This window comes from Magnolia sinica, chromosome 10 (assembly GCF_029962835.1).
Source record: "Magnolia sinica isolate HGM2019 chromosome 10, MsV1, whole genome shotgun sequence".
NCBI lineage: Eukaryota > Viridiplantae > Streptophyta > Magnoliopsida > Magnoliales > Magnoliaceae > Magnolia > Magnolia sinica.
The window spans coordinates 48762566-48780976 of NC_080582.1; the positions used below are offsets into that span (position 1 = coordinate 48762566).

At 37.8% G+C, this 18411-nt stretch overlaps 1 protein-coding gene across 1 annotated transcript in view; it reads left to right on the plus strand.

Annotated features, from left to right (window-relative positions):
- LOC131217509 (flowering time control protein FCA-like) overlaps positions 1 to 18411 on the plus strand; it is an 81558-nt gene that overhangs the window by 22872 nt on the left and 40275 nt on the right. Inside the window, exons 7-9 of the mRNA XM_058212446.1 lie at positions 12274 to 12356; positions 12438 to 12501; positions 17878 to 17945. Of these exons, the coding sequence (XP_058068429.1) occupies positions 12274 to 12356; positions 12438 to 12501; positions 17878 to 17945 (215 nt within the window). The remainder of the gene's footprint in view (positions 1 to 12273; positions 12357 to 12437; positions 12502 to 17877; positions 17946 to 18411) is intronic.

The following is an 18411-nucleotide window of genomic DNA, read 5'->3' on the forward strand; positions in this document are numbered from 1 at the left end:
CTTGAGAGCTTTTTGTGGAACCTTTTCACATTGATTTAATACGGTTGGCCAGTTGTCACTCCAAAATCAAAAGTCATCTCGTTCCGTTGTGATATGAGAGATTTATGAATTTTTGAAGGAATGGTGTTGTACAACCCGTTTTTGGTCTATTTGGAAAATTGGAAGGAAAGAATAGTAAATGCTTATGGGATATTTGCGGCAATCCAAAGGGGGTGTTCTTTAGAACAAAATCACATGTTTTAGAATGGGTGGCAACTTCTCGAAGCAGAGGATTGTGGTCGTAGGATGGAATTTATGTGAGGCCTTTTGTGGTTTTTCCTCATTTATTCTTTGTATTCTTTCGGCTTTGCCGTTTTCATTAATAAATTGTGTCATCCTTCAAAATAAAAAGTACAACCCTTTTTTGTAGGATTTTTTATTTGTTTATTTTATTTTATTTATTGAGCCTCTTTGAAATTCTAGATAGTACTTTTGTTATACTTCGAAGAATACGAGGGGCTTCTTGTCGTGGGTAGAAGTCGACTATTAGTGGTTTAGAGGCTACGTGTTTTCGGGGCTACAAGTTTCATATTAACCATAGGTATTTATGGTGACAATCCTAGTGTGCGTTCATAATTGTGAAGTTGGACGACACTAATTTCCTTGAATGGTCTCCATTTGCCAAGATGTATATTGTTGAGGGAGGAAACCTAGGGCATGTGAATGGTCAGGTGAAGGAACTAGCTATTGATAATTCTTTGTATAATAAGTGGGAGCAGGAGAACTTGATGGTCATGTCTTGGCTACTTAAACTCTATGCAACCACATATTAGTAGAGGATTTTTGTTCCTGCAGACATCCAAAGAAGTTTAGGTTGAAGTTACTAGAATTTATTCCCAATGGCAAGATCTTGCTCGTGTCTATCAGCTACGCTGAGAGATTGCTATTATTCGTTAGGGGGAGAAGAGTTTGGCTACTTATTATTCCACTTTTCAGGGTCTATCAGAAGAGTTTGGTCATTATCAGTTATTACCATGGGATACTAATACTGATCGGGAGAGACAAAAAATAGGTCGAACAGACTAGAACATCCATTTTCTTAGCTGGGTTTGAACTTTAAGTATAAGTTGACCCGTGTAAAGATTTTGGGAAGAGATGAGCTTTCATCATTGGATTAAGTTTATTCCCTAGTCCAGAGTGAGGAAAGCCAAAAGAAAGCCATGTAGCCAATTTTTTCCAACGACGATCATAGCTGTTGCAGTCTTTTATGGTTCCTCTAAGAATGGAAAAGGATCCAATCAGAAGAATAAAGCACTTGATGAGAAGGATAAGTTGAGATGTGACAATTGCGGGAAATCCTACTATACATGGGAGACTTGTTGGGATCTCCATGGTAGACGAGCAAAGTTCAATCATCCTGGACAACTTCCTTCCTCCAATGGCCTTATTGTTGCCTATGCTTCTCCCTGCTCCGCACATTAAACATGAATGAGATTACACTAAATTTGCATATCATACTCCAGGGACAATTAAATTACGCAAGCGGAAGATTGTGATAAGTATATAGAGCATATAAGAGGTAAGTCCCTAGAGTATTAACATGTTGCCAGGTTAAATAAATTACATGTATAGTTCCCAAAATTACAAAATGATAAAGTGTAACGTCATCTATCCATATCCCTGTAGCCCCGATGCGTAACTCCAGGTCTACATAGACCCGCCAGAGAGTTGCATGTAGGAGAACTCCTCATCATCATAGAAGTCAGGCTCCATCTCGTAAGCCTCGTCATCACCTGAAACTACAATAGAGTTTGGTTGGTGTTTTAAAACACCGTCCCAGAGTGGGAGCGAGTGATCAACTCAGTGGAGCTATAAGACAAAGGTTAACATGTTATCAATTCAGTCAAGCAGTAATGATGAAGCAATACAACAAGCATTCCTAGGTACTCTGGTTAATGTAAGGATGATATGTGTTGATAATGCATGCCCTCGCCTACACTCCCTCTGCGACATCATCTCATGATCGAGGCATGCACCCCTTCCATTGTGCTTAACTCCTACGCCAAAGGCACATGCAATGCGGTGCATGATTGTGTTAGCCAAGTTCTTAAATAGTCTTCTTCATACAGCAGGTTGGGAAGCTAAGGCACCTCCCTTTATATCATTGACCCAAACAATGATCCATCTAGGGTCGTCAATCCTAGTTAATCTCATACGATAGCAGTTCTAGGTCGTTACGGAGAGGCTTGTCACCATCAGCACAGGCCTAGTTTATACTCGAAGTCACTACGGAAAGGCTCGTCACCTTAGCGTAGTCCTAGTGTATACTCGAGATCACTACGAGAGGCTCGTCACCTAATCGTAAGCCGACATCTCGAATACAGTGTCCCATACCACCGTATTCGGTTCACGAGTTTGGTTTGCTCACTGGTCACTATGGGGAGGCTCGTCACCCCAACGTAGGCCGACAGCTCGACCACGGTGTCCTATACCACCATGCCCAGCTCATGAGTCTTAGCGGATCGTGGTACCAAGGTTAAACGGGCTTTTCACTGGTAAGTTGGTACCTTAGATTCAAACAGTAGCGTCCATACAAGGTGAACATACATTAGGTCAATCGGGTTACTTGACAAGCTCAACTAGTACGAGCGCACGTTGAATTAATCGACATGGAGCGCATACGCACTCCTTGTGGCCTAACCATTGTCGATAATCGCCGTACGACTCGGATTCATCGAACGTATCTATGATGGCTAAAACAGTTTGACCATCGATCGTAAACCATTACCGATTGCCTGGACTACATCGTAGCCCTAGTCAGACTTTAAACAATAGCATTTACATGTGATAGTCAAAGACAGCATGTGACAACCAATCTAAATATAAACCTCATTTGAGCATTTCAACAAATAAATAGTACACATGTTATCATACATAGGCATTTCATCCATAAATCACATAGTAGTAAGATAGGTTACATAAAGGAAACTGTAACTATAGATAAGGGAATTGAGAATCCTATCTCAACTCCCTCATTAAACACATTTCAACAAGCATTCTCTCATTTAGGCATGTTATCAAACACTTAGACTACACGTATCACATACATGTAATAATTTAGTTAAAATACATATTATAGCAAATCCTTCCACATAGGAGTTGCCACACGTACAACAATCATGTATACCCAAACAACAATCATGAAAAGCACAAATCATAATTCCATACTCATACAAACATTTCAACAAACACATGGAATGTATTAAAATCAACATAGTTCATATATATATGTAACATATGTAAAACATCGCATCTAAGCATATGTGATAGCAATCAAGTCAGTCATAAATCATTTCTGACATTGAAAGCCTTGAAAACCATAACCTAAACATTTATAGTCCGCACCTTTCGCCGGTAAACTCGTGTCGAACTCAGTTTGAACACTAAGTCTTCGTCTACGGCACAACGACAACCTATAGCATGAAATAAGTTAGCTATTTCACCATTTACTCTATCTGGATACCTAAAACAGGTTAGGGTTAGGATTTCTTACCCAACAACGGAATCAGAATCGCTAGTGTAGCGACACGGGAGAGGCGATTTGATACATGGAGCGGCGGGAATGAATTCCAGCAACTATCTCTCTCTCTCTCTCTCTCACTTCTCTTCACTTTCTCCTTCTCTTTTCTCTCCTCTCTCCTAGGGTTTATAAAATTCGTATGGCATGGGAGAGAGGGGGTTTAAGGGCCTTATATAGGCTCAAAAGTGAGCTTAATGGCCCCAGGGCCATGGTATACTTAGGTCATAGCCAAAAGTCGACTGTTTCGGGCCAACGGAGCTCATCTGGAGGTCCATTACCTGCATACGGTCCGGAGAAAGTCCCCTGATGATGGATCTACGTCAGGTTAAGATTTCGGTCCGATCGGATTTACGGATCGACCGTGGAGGACCAGTTTCAGTTCAACGGTCATCGTTACTCGATTAGGGCCACAAGTATACTGACATATGTTGGAAATTTTCCCTGATCCAAGGGTGTAGTTGGGTCAGAATCTGACGGTTTGAACCCTTAAATTTGGCCTGCAAGCGAACGGCCCAATTCACTTAAGTTTGAGTTTATTTTCTAAAGATATTCGCGTTTCTCACACACTTCGCTCGGGGCTCAAGTTGTGCGTTTCTGGATACTATTAGAACTTGATTTCCGAGATGGTTCTCAAGCCTAGTAAGGCGGTCACAGCCGTATAGATTTGCGTTAATCGGACTTTCGACGCGCGGTCCAGGTCCGATACGGAGTTTCGTGATGCTCCCAAGAACAACTGGGTTTTGAGATTGATCCTAGGTTTTAAGGTAATGTAGCGTTAGCGATTCTACTGGTTTTGGGTCTTACAGATCGTATAGAAAGCGGTTCACGCTAATCTATCGATTAATTCAGTTTAGCACTTAATTTATTTTCGTCTAATTTCTAAAGGATTCGGTCCTTAGCGATTTCTGCCCGAGGTGGTACTCGGGTCTTTGTACGGACTTTTCCGAGACGTTATAGGTACTATCTCTTCCTCCACATTTGCCTCTTCCTCTGGGTAGTCCTCAATGGCCGAACAGTTTATTCGTTACGGATTTGGAATTCCTTCACTGTCTACTTTCCTTATTGGAAGGTCCATCTGATTCTATTTCATTTGCACGGTCACATGCGTCTGCTAACTTGTCATTCCTTGTCCAGCCCAGCCTAGATCATTGATTCAGGCACATTTGATCACATGCCAGATCTGGTATCCATTTTTTCCTCATATAGCCTATGATCTGGAAGAGATAAAGTGAGAATTGCTGATGGATCCTTATCTTCTTGTCTCTGTCTTCCGTTTTTCATATCCAAAATTTATCCACACATTTATTGTCTTTTAGTAGTCTAGCCAAATATTTGAACTGTCGTGTAACTTTCTTTCCTACCCACTGTATTTTCCAGGACTTGGTGATGAGAAAAACGATTGGGAGTGGTCATGACGTCGATGGTCTCTACCTTCTTGATATTGCCGATGATCTCTACCTTCTTGATATTGCCGGTTCTCCTTCATCCTTATCGTCAAGTAGTAGTCTTGGTAGAGATGATAATGTTGCCTTGGTTAAACTGTGGTATAATCATTTAGGACATTTATCTTTTCAGTCATCAAAGTTATTATTTTCAGACTTGTTTAAGTCAGTTGTGACTTGTGAGTCATAATCTACAATGTGAAGCTATTGTAAATCAACTTTCTCCCTAAGTTTAAATAAAAGTTTGGTTCCATTTCATATTGTTCATTTTGACGTGTGGGGACCTTCTCACATTGTATCCATGGTTGGCTACCGATATTTCATTTTTTGTGTGGATGATTTCTCTCACTACACTTGGTTATATCTTATGAGGACTTGTGATGAAGTACCACATATTATTAAAGAATTTCATATCATGGTACTCACCCAATTTGATAAGAATTTAAAAATATTTCTGTCAAACAATGCCTGAGAACACTTTGAAGGTGAATTCTGGGGCTACTTATAAGAGTATGGATGATACATGAAAGCTCTTGTCTGTACACTCCTTAGCAAAATGGAATGGCAGAATGGAAGAATCGTCTTCTACTTGATGTTACTTGGAGGCTCTTGATAGGAACACACATTCCAAAACGTTATTAGGTTGATGTAGTGCTTATGGCGTCCTGTTGTATTAATCATACGCCATCTGTATTGAAATGAAAGTCCCCACATCAGGCCCTTTGTCTAGATCAACCTTCTTTCATTGTTCCAGCTTGTGCCTTTGGGTGCGTGTGTGTGTTTTATTCATGTCTTGGGTTTGAATCGGACCAAATTAGAAGTAAAAACCAATTTCTAGGGTATCCCTCCACAATTGATCCTGTTTTTTGGGAAATGTTTTGTGACCATGCATGTAACCTTTTTTGGGTTAATGCCTCTAGCCGTAATCCTGCCTCTCTTTTGGGGGAGCTTAGTGAGTTGGAAGAGAGGTATCCTTCTCCAGGTTATCCCCTTCCTATTCTTGTTCTTTGTGCTCCATTGGCTGCTGCCCTGGTTATTCCAAGGCAACCTATTAATACTACTATTGATGTAGCCCAACACCCACAGGCAAAGGAACTACAAGTATATGCAAGACTCCAGAAAAGGGGCGATCGCTGAGATACACCCACTCACTAATTTTGATTCCTTGGAACAAGGTAACCATTTTCCTTTGTTTGTTCGTTCTTCCTCTAAGGATGGTGCTCCCATTGCCTTATACAAAGGGAGCGTCAGTGTACTTTACATCTTATATTTCAGTTTGTCTTATATGCAGCCTTGTCTCCTTCCTATTCTTCTTTAGTATTTTGTTTCTTTTGTTTCTTTGTTTTCTAGATTCGAAGGGGCAGTTTTCATTCCAGAGTAGCGTAAGGCTATGATGGAAGAGATGAGGGCATTAATACAAAATGACATGCGGTAATTATTATATTTACCTTAAGGAAAGGAGCCAGTGGGTTGTGGATGGGTCTTCACAGTAAAACACAAGGCAGATGGGTCTATTGAAGGTATGAAGCCAAACTTGTTGCTAAGGGATACACAGACATATGGGATTGACTATAGGACAATGTTTGCACCTGTAGCCAAGGTGAACTTCATACATATTCATTGTCTCTTGCAACTAATTTTTCTTGGTCGCAATGTGAGCTAGATGTGCAGAATGCGTTTCGCCATGGAGAATTGAAGGAGAAAGTGTATATGGTTTCCCTGCTTGGCTTTAGGTTCCCCAACAATGAAGGAAAAAGTTTGTAGGTTGAAGAAGTCTATTTATGGACTTAAACAATCTCTCTGTGCTTTGTTTGATAGGCTCAGTCAGGCAGTGAAGAAGAGTGGGTATTCCCAGAGTCATACCTACCAAACTCTTTTTGTGAGGCGACAAGGATGGTCGATTGTGCTTTTGATTGTTTATGTGGATGATATTGTGGTGATAGGAAATGATTCCCAGGAGATTAAAAAAATAAAGGTTTTTTTGGCAAAAGAATTTGAGATCAAGGATCTAGGACATCTGAAATATTCTTTGGGTGTAGAGATTGCTTGATCAAAGAAAGGTATTGATATGGCTATGAAAAAGTACACTTTAGACTTACTAAAGGAGATTGTAAAGCTAGGCTCCCAATCAACAACCACTCCTATTGATTCTAATCATAAGCTGAGCCGAAGTAGGGGGGGTTATTATCGAGTAAAGAGATGTATCAGAAGTTGGTTGGCCAACCGCTCTTTCTCTCACCCGACCTGTTATAGCTTATGCAGTAAGTGTGGTTATGCAGGTTCCACAGGTTCCTCACTTGTGGGTGGTTGACAAATTGTTGAGATGTTTGAAGACATCTCCTGCGAAGGGTCTTTTGTTTGCAGATCTGGCCATCTATGCATAGAGGCCTACACAAATACAGATTTTGTTGGTGGTATAGATGACAGAAAGTCGATTACAGGATATTGTACATATGTGGAAGAAATTTGGTCACTTGAAGATGCAAGAAACAAAATATGGTAGCAAAGTTGAGTGCTAAAGTACAATTATATGGTACATGGTGTAGCAGAGTTATTGTGGCTGAAAATTCTGTTGCGTGACTTGTTAATCAAGGGGGATGTTCCTATGAAATTATTTTGTGATAACAAGCCAGCCATTTTTTAGCACAAAATCCAGTTAAGCATGATTGTACCAAGCATATTGAAGTTGACAGACACTTCATTCATGAGGGTGGTTGACAAACACTTCATTCATGAGGGAGTTATCTCTCAAGATCTCTGTTTACCATTTGCAACAACTGAGAATCAGCTGGCTGACATTCTCACTAAGGGTGTTATTAAGACAAAATTAGAATATGCTCTTAACAAGCTGAGCATAATAGATTTCTATGCTGAGCTTGAGGGGGAGTGTGGGGAAATGAGGTTAGAAACTTAGAAGGGCTCTCTTGTAATGTTAGTACTAATAAGGCCCTTTTTTTTTTGGTAATATGAGGACTGGTAGGGTGTTATCTGTAAATTTTCCAAAGTTGCTTATATAAATAATAAGGGGGCTGATGCACACCTAGGTTTAAGCTCCCAAAAACTTCTCTTTTTCTCCTCTTCTTCGTCTTTTCTTCTTTTCCTCTCTCCTTTTTCATCTATCTTACTAGTTCTATTCCTTTTATTTCTTCTTGATTGATTTGATCAAGTTCCTGTGGTCAGAGGCAAATGAACTACTTGATTCAAGTGTTGATTTGTCCTGCTTGTGCCTGATCATCAATGTTATGTTTGTCCTATCTTTTCGTTTCCTTGCCATGTTAATACCACTAATGCTTCACCTGATTCATGTGGTTTCATTAGCAGCTTATCGCTGCTCATATTGGGCTTTTGAATTGCTTCAATGAGATGAAATTCAGTGTGATGCATGAAATATTTTGTTATTTGGTTCTATTTCTTGTAAGATCTCATGCTTGGTGCATGGAAGGCCACTTGTTAGTGTAAAGCTTGTGATGATTGGTTGGAACACGGTATGCTGGCATTTTCTGTGGGAACATGTTGAATTTAGTGACATTTTATAAGGAGGGAGGGAGGGAGGGAGGGAGGGAGAGCTCTAGTCGCCTTATTACACCCTGCAGGAGTATAGAAGAAATGTGATTTGCCTTGGTGATAAGTTGAATGTAATTGATTGTACAAGGACAATGAACGCCTGGAACATTAGAAACCTGTTTGGCCTGCTGAAGGTGACTGAATTATGATAAAACCTTCACTTCTGTCGTGAAACTAACACCTGTTGGAGTACATCTTGTTGGTCATAATCAATAGATCGAAAGTTGCATACTTGCTTCTGTACATTATAACTTAACAAGTGATTCTTTATGGAGCAACCTGTAGATACAAGGATAGGAAATCTTCAAGAAATGCATGTGGTTGTTTAAATGGTTTCAGCAACCTATTTCAAAAGATCTATATCTGCTGAGAGGTTGTTCTTTCTTTGTGAAGAAATCAATGAAGGTATTCTGTTTTCTAACTAAAGATTACTATCTGTTCTTTAAATAGGTTTGATGATCTGTTTCAATAGATATATCTGTGTAATTGTCTTTTTGAAGAAATGAAGACATGGTGGTAGTTTGCCAGTACAGAAAACAGAACTACCACCATGTCTTCATTTCTGCTGTTTGCCAGTACAGAAATGTGGAAACTACATTTTCTGCTGTTTGCCAGTACAGAAAACAGATTTCTGTAGGGGGGGACTACATCTTTCCATGGAAGACCTCCCAAAAGTTGTCCACGCTGTACCCATTGGAAATTAGATTTCCACATGACAGGGAAAACTCATGACGGTAATCCCCTGCTGCTATCTCCCTCCCTCTCTCTCATATCAAATTTGGCAATAAAAGATTGGTCGTCATCATGGACAGTTGAGATCAATGATTGGATCTTTGACTAGGATCATGTGATCAAAATGATTTTTAAGAGGGCCTGACAATCAATTTTGGATGGTTCAAATTAATGATTGGACCTTCTCTATTATAATAGATAATCGGATGGTAAGAATCATTGGATCAAAGGACCTTTAAGAGAGATGGACAAGCAACGAGGGCCCTACATGATGAATGATCTGGACAAGTGATCAAAATTTCTCTATTTTAATCTGTTTTCTTAGCTATTTATCGGATGGATAGGATTATGTGGACAGTGGTTTTTTTGGGGGTGATTGACGATCAAAGGTGAGTCCGACATGATGAACGCTCCAGATGACTTATTAGACCTTCCCTATCACAATAGATAAGGCCATCTATTTTCTAGCCTTTGGTCAGATGGTTAGGATCATATGACCAAAGTAACTTTTAAGAGAGACGATTAATCAAATATGGGCCTCCGGTGATGGATGGTCATAGTCAAAAGCAGATTTCCCTATTATAATATAGTAACGTCCATTTTTCTAGCCATTGATCGTGTGGTTAGCATCATCCAATCAAAGGGACTTTTAAGATGGAGATACAATCAAAGGTGGGCCTCACTTGGTGGACGGTCCAAATTGATGATTGGATCTTTATTATAAGTGGGTTGCACATTTCCCTAACCATTGATTGGATGGTTTGGATCATCCAACCAAAATCTTTTTTGGGAGGGATCAATGATCAAAGGTGCGCTGCATATGGGGACTCTGGATCATTAATTGGACCTTCTATATCATAAAATTCTTCATTTTCTTAGCCATTGATCAGATGACCAGGATCATCCAATCAAAGTGATTTTTTTTTTGGGAAGATGTTGACTATCAAAGTGGGTCCCACATGATGCACGGTCCAGATCAAAGATCGTGGAGGAAGAGGGCAAAATGATCTCCACTGAAAACTTCGTTTTGTTTCGAAAATAAACATGGGGAAATAGTTTTCATTTGCATGCATTTCCACTGAAAACATATTTTCATTTCCATCAGTTTTCTAGCAACTTCCTGAATTTAGGCGCATGCATATTCTACATGTTTGGCACACGTTCTTAACACACATGGATGCCCTAATATGCATACCTTTGTAGCACATGCCACATGCAGATATACCGTAAGGCATAAATAAATGCCTAGTCACAATTATCTTCTTCATGGAAGTGTGCCGTAACGGCTGTTATGTAATGGTAATGGTGGCAACCGTTACGCGTTACAGGGAGTCGTTTACAGAAAAAATGACCCGAAATGTCCAATAACTATACTGTAACAGGTTTGATACATGTTTTTATTTTAAAAAAAAGTACCATAATGGTCATAACATTAATGGTGGTTGCCATTATGGCAACCGTTATGGTTATGGAATTCCTTGTTTCTAGCTCATTACTGTAGCAAGAAATATCAATTTTCAGCCTATTGTGTATCATTTAATACAGCCACGCCACCATCATCATGGTCTTTATCTTAGGTATTTGGGTCAATACTTCATACACCCACTGTTGTAAATATCAACGATTTTGGCCGATACATCCCACCTGTGCGATATGAAACGCACAGGTAGTGCCGACATATCTCACATGTTCGATCCGGTGAGCATTTTCAATTTCCAATCCCTTTTTTCTTTTGGTTAAAATTATGTTAAATCAGTGTCAAATGGTTACAAATCCATTGGTTATTCATGTTTTTCAGGGAAAATCATGGAGTTGAAGCGTTGATTTTGATATCCATTGGTTCTTCATATTCTCTACGGGTTTTTTTTTTTTTTTTTTTGAAATTTTCCTTCAACCAGCTGTTAATTGAGACTAACTTTGAAGTATTTAGGAGTATTTGAAGAAACGATCATCACATACACTTTAATTTCGGAATTTGATTGTAGGTGGTCCAATTTGGGGAAAATTGAGGAAATTTTGAAAATTCCCCAAGTTCTCCCAAATTGCTTGAAATGTTGCACTCCAAACATGAAATCAAGCATGTATGAGGGCTGATCTACTGATTTGTTAAGTCCTTGTCAATTTTCAGAAAATAAAAATAAATTTCTAATTAAAAATTAATAAAAAGTTATTAAAATATTATTATTTTTTTCAAAATTTCCCTTCAACCAGCTGTCAATTGGGACTAATTTCAAAGTATTTAGGAGTGTTTGATGAAATGATCATCACATACACTCTAAATGTTATTCATTCAATTTGAATATAGTTGCATTAGTTCAGTCAGACAATGCATAGCTTAGGACCCTATACAAAGGAAACTTATTATGCACACTTCTTTTTTGAGATGTTATGATTTAAAAGAGTGTATTATGGTCTTTTTTTAACAACCCCTGAAGTTTCATTAAAAAATTCAACCATTTTCCCAATGTTTCCCTGTGTTTCCCAAAAAAGTGCAATAAATTACCTGATACAAATGATATATCCCGTGCGACAACTGATATGTATCTGTATCCCAAGGATGCAACACATAACGTGATACCGATATTTCGAACACTGCATACACCCACATATTGAACGCAATTGTTTTTTATTTATTTATTTAAAATTTTTTATGTGTGTGTGGGTCCACTCGTATTGGCATGCATCTGCCTACCTAGATGGCATGCCTATACGATGACATTGTGATGGATGGAACTTTTTGATGAATTTTAAGGATTTTATATTCTTCTATGAACTGTTCTCCTGACATCCTGACATTTTGAGCATTTGAATGCATATCTTTCGGTGCATCTTATGTCCAGTTGAAAATATGTATGTAATTACGGAAATGTGAACAATCTATGACCACAAATTGCAGCCCCATGTACATAGCGGTTACCAGTGGTAAGAGAAGTGATTATATAATAGCATTTGTATACATAATCTTTACTTCTACAGGATGTTGTTTTGTAAAATATGCAACTACAGAGGAAGCTGACAGAGCCATTAGAGCTCTGCACAATCAGATTACTTTGCGTGGGGTGAGTTCAATTTTCGCTAATGTGGTCCCACTGCTCAGTGAATTTATGTCCCTTCACTTTACCAGTGTTTGAATTTTCCAGGGATCAGGTCCCATCCAAGTTAGGTATGCTGATGGGGAACGGGAGCGCCTCGGTAATTTTGCAAGTACTTTCTGACCTTCGTACTGAACCTTGTTAGTTATGCCATCACTTGGAACACGTGTATATGGACAATGCATAATGCTAGATGATGTTGCATATGTAAATAACCATATACATCTACTATTTGTGCATGTTGACATTCAGTGCCATACTTTTAAGGATGTTTAGATTTACTACTTGTGGTCATTGTTCTGAAGCCAGTCATAGTAAAACAATAGAGGCATTCCTGTCAACAATAAGCAATTGTGAAATTATCAACTATTTTGCATGTGCAAGAAGTCTGAACTCTTTTAAGCTTAAGACAAAAAATAAAATTAAAAATTCCAATCTGATAGTTGCATTCATGAAACATGGATGCAGATCTTAGTACTCTTAGATTTAGTTCACCTAGTTGCCATAGCTTGCAATCATATGATTCTGTATTTTTATGATTGGGCCTGTTTATGCACTTGACCAATGTTTGCTGCACAGATCCATTAATGCATCATGAAGGCATTCATATTGATTGAAAGATAAACCATACAAGCTCATAGTGATTAATGCATCATATAAACTTTGTGCTTCTCATTTTTTTGCTTTTTATCCTCCTCCTCCTAATCCTTCTTCTCTCTCTCTCTCTCTCTCTCTCCCCTCCTCCTCCTCCTCCTCCTCCTCCTCCTCCTCTAGGGCAAGGTTATGATGATTATGATGATTAGAATACCAGCTAAATGTCATTGGGTTTGCTACTTAGAGACGATTTCATTAATTTTTACAAGAAATTTCAATGATTAGCTAAAGATGACATTTGAATAAAATGGCATCTAATTATTAATGCTGAAAAGTTGGCTTAAGCACTTTATTAAGTAGCAACCAATATTCGTAGTATCGGTATTTTTCCATGTATCATTGGCTAGGGATGTTATCATTGTTCCCTGGAAATGTATCATTGACTGAGGGAAACATTGGGGAAACACGAGGAAATGGTGGAGTTTCTCAATGAAACTTCAGGAGACGCTAAAATACACATTTGCATATTTAGGAATCAAATAATGGCAAAAAAGGTGCATAGATAATAAGTTTCTCTTTCATGGGGATCTGAAGGCATGTAACGCTGACACAGGGAAACATTAGATAAACATGGCAAAAATGATGGAAAATTTCAATGATACTTCAGGAGATGCTAAAATACACATTGCATATTTAAGAATCAAATAATAGCAAGAAAGATGCATATTTGCATATTTAGGAATCAAATAATAAGTTTCCCTTCAATGGGGCCTAAAAGCATTTATCGTTGACTCAAGGAAACATTAGGGAAAATAGTGGTTCCATCCATCCGTGCATGCACATACATACAAAGACACATGCATGATCCACCTATCCATCCATGCACACACATGCACACACACACACATCCATCCTACCAACCATCCAACACATACATACATCTATCCATGATCCATCCATCCATCCGTGCATGCATACATATACACGCATACAAACATGCATTTCGTCATACAACCATGCACCCATTAATTAATTAATTAATTATTTTAAAATGGAAAATTCTTTTAATAAACAGATTTTTGGTGATATTGATACATTGGTGTTATTATCTAAATATTGCCAATACATTGGTGATCCAAGCGACACCCGGGATTTACATAGTTGAAAATATTAGTGACATCGATACATTGGCGATACAAGAGACACCTGGAATTTACACAGTCGAAAATATTGGCGATACATTGGTGATATCAATACTTTGGCGATACTTAGCGATATATCACCGAAAATTGGAATTTCTGATACCCAACAGTGTTATCGGTATTGCCAAGCTGGAGATATGGATAATATCGAGGATATTAGCGATCATATTGGGGATACTCCGAACAACGATAGAAACTATACATGCAAAGGAGTGAAGAGAAAAAAAGAGAAATGATAGCAAGGAGGAAGAATGTGCACGAGGGTAGAGGTGCACAAGGTCTAAGAACCCTAATCACAACTTTATTAATAAAAACAAGGAAAGGGACTGAAATTCCCCAAGATACTAAGAACCAGCTAAAACACCACCATACACATGTACGGTCACACGTACTCACACAACCCCCCTAACACTCATAGCACAAATGCCCCACCAAGGTTCTGAATGTTGGTATCAGTCGGCATATTGGCCAGGATGAAAACCCATGCAGGTACGATTCAGGTGCATTGGACTTGTATTGGCCCATATCAGTTGAATTTTCTTTTTCCCAAAACATTGTGAGAAGTTAGAAAAAAACGAGAATATGAAAAATCTATTGGGTTTTTTTTTTTTTCCTTCCCGTTTTAGACATGTAAATGGTGCATTGGACCATTCTTGTTAAGAATGCTATCTGTCTGATCTTTTGATAGCTGAGTTGCTGAGTTTTTAACCTCTACATGTTTAATGATTCTTAAATGTTGAAATATATATAATATATCATCTTCATCCGTTCATATATTGACTAGAGACTAGAGGGAATGAGTATAGGCTGTGGAGACTTAGAGAGTCATTAGGCAAGTACCATCAAGAATTCAAGCTTGACGATATCTAGCAATTATCACCTTCATATAGCACAGATGTTCACATATTCATATATATATTATTCACATAGATTTGAAGTAAAATTACTTAAATACCAAGTATTCAGTAGTCATTACCTTAACAATATGACATGGATGCTCAAGGAGGCTTAAAATTGTCTTTGTTTAGGTTGTGGTAGTAGGTTGTCCATATCCTACCGATAATACTAAGGAGGATACAAATAACTGTATGTATGAGCTCCGGATAGTGCCCATGATAGTTTCTACAAATAATATGGGTAAAGGGCATATGATTGTGTGTGGTGTGACCAAGGAGATTACATCTGATAGCCAGGTAGCTTCCATGAGTGTGCGTCCTCTGACTGCTACCATTGACACCTTCACCATCATTTCCACTACCACCATTGGGCTGACTAGGTTGTCTCCAAATGACATCATATGTATTGTCTAGTTCCATGATCTTTGCCAACTTGGTGTACATTTTCATCATGGGATAAGGATGGGTTCTATCTCACCAGCCAATGTTTTTCATATCGTTATCGCATAATGTATTGCACCCTTGGGATACAGATATGTATCAGTTATTGCACTGGATATATCAGCTATATCGTGTAATTTATCACTGTTGTTGGGAAACATTGGGAAATTGGTTAAATTTTTGAATGGAACTTCAGGGATTGTTAAAAATGACACCAACACATACTTAGAAATTAAAAAAATCACAAAAAAGTGCACATAAATATGCAATAGTTTTCCTTTGTATAGGGTCCTAATCTATTGTTGTCGGACGAATTGATGCAACTATATTCAAAGTCAATTCATAAAATTTATGAATGTAAATGTAATACATGTATGGAAACATAAGCATTACATTCAAAAGAAAATAAGTATAAAACTTGAAATATGCATGTGGATTTTGAAAAACAGTTATTTTTTAACATTTTCAATTAAAAAATATATATTTTTTTCGAAAAATCCTCAAATTGCCAAGAATGTGTAGATCAGGTTCTATACATATTTGATTTTGTGTTGGGACATTAAGATTGCAACCGATTTGGAAAAAATTGCAGGAATTTATGTTTTTCTCCAATTTTCTACAACTAGGCCCATCTCCCCAGATCTTGAAATCAAAGCTCCAAATCCATAATTATTGATGCAAAACATGAAGAATCATGGATTTTTTTTTTACCATTTGACACTATTTTCAACGTATAAAAATGAAAAACCGAATCAAAACTAAAACATACAAAACTTTTAGAATTCAGCCCCAAGAAGCTTCCGATCGCGATTTTGGAGAAATTTTGAAGATTTCCTTCTGACAAACTAGAGTGGACTGGTGGAAATCATCTTATAATGTACTAGGAAGAGGTTGTTATTTTTTATTTTATTTTATTTTTATTATTATTATTATTATTTTTTTTGGAAAAAAGAAACGATTTTTGTAAAATTTTGAGGATTTTCCAAACAACACATCGCCGGTTTCCTTTTATCCTTTCCGATATCGCACTATACATTAAAAATTTATAAAGGGGAAGTGTGGATATATTGCAGAATATCTCAATATCGCACATGATATTGTGCGATATATTGCATGATATTATGAAAAATGGATATTAAAGTTCGGTTTCGTATCACCCAGTTGGGATAATAGATATATCAGTAATATTGCAAGATATTGAAAACATTGGAATGTTTGTGATTTCGATAATATTGATATTATCAATATCACACCTCCGTGATATGAAAACCATAGGAAGCTGTGGGACCTTTGGATATTGACGATATCATCTTAATGTATCGTAATGTATTGCATTGAATTGATGATGTATCGATGATGGTATCGTTGACACATCGATACTGACAATAACACTTGGGTTTTCCAAAAAAATAAAAAAAATAAAAAATTTGAAAAAAAACTTACAAAATCCCCCCTTTTGCCAAATCTTCCTCTTCTAATCCATTTCTTAGATTTATAAATTATATGAATTGATTTTGAATATAGTTGCATTACTTCTGTTAGACAATGCATAGTTTAGGATGTTATACAAAGGAAACTTATTATGTGCACTTGTGTTTTTGATCTTTTGATTTCTAAGTATGTAATGGTATCTTTTTTAACATCCCCTGAAGTTTCACCAAAAAATTTGACCAATTTCCCAATGTTTCCTAGAAACAGCAAAAAAGAATGCTATAAATCTGATATTTCCCATGTGATAACTGATATGTTTCCGTTTCCTGAGGATGCGATACATTTGTTGATATCAATATTGAAACATTGCTCTTCACCGCTTCCACCGTATCCATCATTACTAGATCCAAAGTGGTTGGACTCAGAAACAGCACTACTACCTCCCTCAACATCTTCAACAATCGTCATCACATGAATACTCTCCATTATAATCAGATGTTGATGATTTTCTTTAGCAACCAAACTGGATTTTTACCATAGTATGAAACAATCTAAACATTTGGGAAACTTCATACCGGCTTTTTAAGAGATAAGACCAAGGTATTGCTTATTGGTAACTGTGGCCGTATTGGTCACCATTGTTACCAATACGGGGGGCCGTAATGCCCCATAATGGTCATTGTTTTTTTTGCCCAAAAAAATCTGGAAAAATATCCCGAAAATCCCTATTCAATGCATTCACTTAGCATGTGTCATCTGGCACAGTAATATGCATGTAGGTGGCTAACTATGCCAATGATATTCCCATTTTAAGGAATTTCGTAACATATGTATGTTCATTCTCCTGCTGGTCAGTTGCAGTTCTAAGTGTTATTGATTTTAACTTGTACTGCTGAAATACCTGATGCTCTCCTTTTATATTAGGTGCAGTTGAGTACAAGTTGTTTGTTGGTTCCATGAACAGACAAGCTACAGAAATGGAAGTTGAAGAAGTGAGTTTCGTGTTTATCACACACATCTTTTCCTCCTGAAATAAGTTTGAAGTATTATTTGACACTTGAATCTAAGAAATGGTACTTTTTTTTTTGGCTTGACCGAGCCCTTTTGTAATCTAAGCCATTGATCTGGTGGACCACTGATTGGCTGGCCCCCAATGTCTCACCTGCAAATGGTCACTCATCTAATAGATATGTCAATAACAACCACTTGTCTGCATTTAACAAGAATCTAATCTGAGAGGTAGGTTCATTAGATGGGGGAGACTGTTGGGGTATCTTCCGTTATGCTTTCACCAAAGGGTGGGCCTTACATGTACTGTTTGTGGGGTCAAGAAAGTGCACTATGAACATTTTAAATTTCCTCATTGAGTATTGCTTGTGCAAGTATGCATGTTGTGGTTCACAAATTTCATGATCTTTTTACTATTTCACCAGGCCTTCAAATAACTTTGATGTTTTG